Source organism: Melanaphis sacchari, unplaced genomic scaffold (genome assembly GCF_002803265.2).
Source record: "Melanaphis sacchari strain LSU unplaced genomic scaffold, SCAv2.0 Contig7_pilon_pilon, whole genome shotgun sequence".
NCBI classification, from domain to species: Eukaryota; Metazoa; Arthropoda; class Insecta; order Hemiptera; family Aphididae; genus Melanaphis; species Melanaphis sacchari.
In genome coordinates this window covers 7,910,318-7,914,466 of record NW_020271560.1, presented here as the reverse complement: position 1 = coordinate 7,914,466, position 4,149 = coordinate 7,910,318, and the positions used below count along the sequence as shown (strand labels likewise).

At 33.1% G+C, this 4,149-nt stretch overlaps 1 protein-coding gene across 1 annotated transcript; it reads right to left on the bottom strand.

Annotated features, from left to right (window-relative positions):
• Positions 1-209: 209 nt before the first annotated feature.
• Positions 210-1,994, bottom strand: LOC112601636 (protein ZBED8-like). Its single transcript, XM_025349345.1, has 2 exons — positions 1,400-1,994; positions 210-1,222 (listed from the first exon to the last, which is right to left on the bottom strand). Exons 1-2 carry the CDS (start codon positions 1,992-1,994, stop codon positions 210-212), a joined length of 1,608 nt encoding a protein of 535 aa, XP_025205130.1.
• Positions 1,995-4,149: the final 2,155 nt, after the last annotated feature.

Genomic DNA, 4,149 nt, shown 5'->3' with positions numbered 1-4,149 from the left:
CCATAGGTTCTTAACCTTATCGGGGTCGTGGACCCCTTTGATTTATAAAGTATAAGCACGGACCCCTCCCCCACCAAAAAAAAAAAAAATTAAAAAAACTACAATTTTTATTTTAATTATTTTTAATGATAATAATACTAAGAGTTAATACATTATTAAATTATTTTAAATAATCACTTTTTTATAGTTAAAATTTATACATACAAGTTTTAATGTGACATTTGCTGTTGTTTTGACTGCAATATTGCTTTGAAATCTGGGACCGTATTAGACAAAGCAACTCGCATATCGTCCTTGATGTCCAATCGATTTCTTGATTTTGTTTTGATTGTGACCATTGTAGAAAATCCTGACTCACAAAGATATGTAGTGGCAAATGGAATCAAAAATTGCATTGCCCTGGATACAGCTCGCGGATAAGCCTTCGTCAACGTACACCAAAATTCGATTAAATTTTTTGTTCGAAAATCATGGTGTGCCATTTCTTTTGATCTCAGATCAATTAATTCGTCTTTAACGAGGTCTGAATCATCAATTGTCTCCAAGTCTACGAGAAAAGGATTTCGGAACCATATTTCTGCTTTTGAATATGTAGAATCAAAATAATTGCTAAATGAATTTGTAAGCACGTCAAGATGTTCACAAATTTGTGTTTGTATGGAACTAGACAAAGCAGTATTATTTTTTGAAAGTTCGTGTTCAAGTGTTGGAAAGTTTGCTAAATTTTCCGATTGAAATCTTCTTTTCCACAGAGGAACTTTATTCACAAATGCATTTATTTTTTCGGACGCGTCCATAATCGTCACTTCTCGTCCTTGAATCGAAGTATTTATTTCGTTCAAATGACTAAAAATATCTGTTAAATAGGCCAATCCATGAATGAACTCAATATTATCAAAATGTTTTGAGAGTGAGCTTTGCCTTTCTATTAAAAAATAAGAAATTTCATCTCGTAGTTCAAACAAACGTTTCAAAACTTGTCCTCTGGAAAGCCAACGTACTTCTGTATAGTAAAGAAGAACTTCATGTTCAGCTCCCATTTCTTGGCATAAAACTTTGAAAAGTCGGTGATGTAAGGCTCTAGATCTGATGAAATTAACAACTTTGACTGCAGTCATCATAATCTCTTTTAGATCGGTTGGTAGAGTTCTTGATGCCAAAGCGTGACGATGCAGAAAGCAATGAGTGATGACGATATCGGGAATTTCATTTTTCATCAAAGCTGTAAAACCAGATGATTTACCAAGCATCGCAGGAGCGCCATCGGTACACAGCGAACCAAGTTTTTTTTTATAATTTATTTTATGCTTCGAAAAAAAATTAATAATCATTTCAAACACGTCTATTGCCTTCGTAGTTTTTAAAAGTGGTTGACAAAATAGGAATTCTTCTTTACTACTTCCAGAATGTATGTAACGTACAAAAACTAATAATTGGCTGCATTGAGAAATATCTGTACTTTCATCCAACTGCATACTGAATGGAAATTGTGTTGAATCTAATTCCGCAATTACTTGTTCCAAAATGTTAGTTGACATATCAGAAATTCTTGAGTGAATTGTGTCATTTGACAAAGGCACAGCTTCAATTTTTTTGCGTTGTTCCATACCACAAACCAGTTCTACCATTTCTAATGCACATGGTTTTATTAGGGATTCGCCAATTGTATGTGGTTTTTTATTTTTAGCAATACGGTACGCTACTTTGTAAGATGCTTCGAGACATGGTTTTTGTGGAGGTACAAATCCAAGTTTAGGCAATGTACCGGATTTTTCAAAACGGGCTTTTTTAGTTTGAAAGACTTCCAAACCATCTGATGTATGTTGAGGATGTACCGAAACTAGGTGTTCTTTAAGTTTGGTTGGTTTCATGCTCGAATTTGCTAGGATTTTTCCACAGATAAAACATTGTGGTTTTTGCGTACCATCGCGTTCGGTAGTAAATGTAAAACCAAATAACATATATGATTTATCGTATTTTCTTTTTTTCGACATAGTAATATTATTAAATTGTAAGTAAAATTAAACTTACGGTGAACGAAAATTTGAGTGAATATATTATGACGACGGAAAGGACAACGAAATTCAACGACACTAACACACACACTGTACAACGCGACGGCGATGTGTCAACTGAAGAGATAAGTTTCCGTGTTCAGTCGAAATGCTCGTTAAATTGTATTTCCATGTAATATTTATTATTTATAAAAATCGTAATCTAAGTTTGTAATAAATAATAATCCATTAGTCTTGTTGTATTTTTTTTAAGTAGTGGAATACGGACAAGAAATTATTATTGTTATCTTGAAAACATTATCGGAAATTTTAATAAAATATGAAAGACCGCTCGTGTATACAAATATAATACCTACCTAGAAATAACCATTCAATTAAGTTCACAATACAGTTTCTATTTTAAACCGATCGTCTCAATTCATCAAAAATTTTGAATTATTTTCAAACAAATTTAATTTTGGGTTATTTAAAAAAAAACTTATAGCCAATCCGTGGACCCCCGAGTAACCATGTACGGACCCCCAAGGGGTCCATGGACCACCGGTTAAGAACCTACGTCTTAGACGGTGTTGAAGTGGTCTATCGCTATAATCCTATGTTGAGATATAGTTTGTAGAACCTCTTGACTGGTTAATGAATGAACCTAAAGAAACTTTCAATGGTGTCTTAGAGTTTTGAAATGTTGAGCACTTTGTGTAACTATGTTTATAGATTTTTTACCTACCTCGAATCATTATTTAGACTATATTTTGAAATATTTGCATTTTATTTAAGTGAGTTTGTGTACAAGTAGTAAGTGAGATTTTGATCGGCTTAAATTACGTGCCTATAAATAAATTTACAACCGGATGTCTGAGAATATTGGATTTTTCGTTTAGATTATAGATCTCGGCTTCAGTTTTGTTGGTTGAAAATGTGAGTGGTGGTAGTACGACCTATATATATTATATATATTGTACAAGCGCATTAGGCGGAATGACCGTAAGATTTATAATCTCGCACCGACAACGAAGATGGCGATGGCGACTTAACAGAGCTCAGGAAAATAAAAGAATTGTATTACAACGGTATAGTTGCGCTTGCTGGTGTCGGAAAATTATGAATTAAAATAGAAGACCAGTATACGCACAGAAGGATCAATTAAAATGTCGTTAAGCATAAATATACGCGAGTAAAAAAACTACGAATGTTGCAGGGTGGAGGAGGAGGTTAATAATTTTAATGCGGTGGTCCGATGTGTATAGACACAGTCGCGCGGTAATAATTAATCATTGCACGTTTTGTTTTTACTTTAGACAATTACGTACACGACGATGATCATTTTGGCTACTGATCGTGTGTGTCAGTCAATCCAGCGTCGGCGGTCATCATCATCCGCCACACACAATTGACCTTTTACGAATATCGGTACATATGGGCAAGACAGGTAGGACAGGTATATGATGATGTCGGGTGCGCTTTTTCATACCTCATATAACGCGTTTCCGGTGGTGTCCCGCAGATGGGCTATACCACCCGTAATCAGTCTTGTATATGTATGGGTACTCGGCTGTGGAATTTCAAGTCAGTACTAAGTAAAATTGATAGTTGAAAATAATAAAATCAAAGCCACCGCCCATGTACGTCATGCGTACTTATGTTGCAATACCACAATGTCCACAATTATACTATAGGTACTATAACAATAGCTGTACGCCAATACCTGCTATGTATTTAGACTACTGTATTTTATATTTGTCTTCCATTTATACAAATATCCATGTATAATTAACTATAAAATCACTAAAATTAAATTATTGTACCGAGTATCCACTGATGATTATATAATTTTTTATAATTTATATTTGACATAATTTGAGGTATCTATATTCTATACTTCAGTATTATTTGAAATATAAATAAAATATTTTTTTACTTACCTAATTTAAACGTAAACTAATTTTGTTTAGATATAGTTATAAACAACACAATATTACATAAATTCAGAAGTAATTTTATCACATACATCAGAAAGATACGAAGTAACAATTATTGTTTAAGTTTAAACTGCAAACAAAATACAATAACTAAAATATGGTACTTTGTTCGAAAATTATCGAAATGAAAATTAAATATCATAATCGGATAATATTCC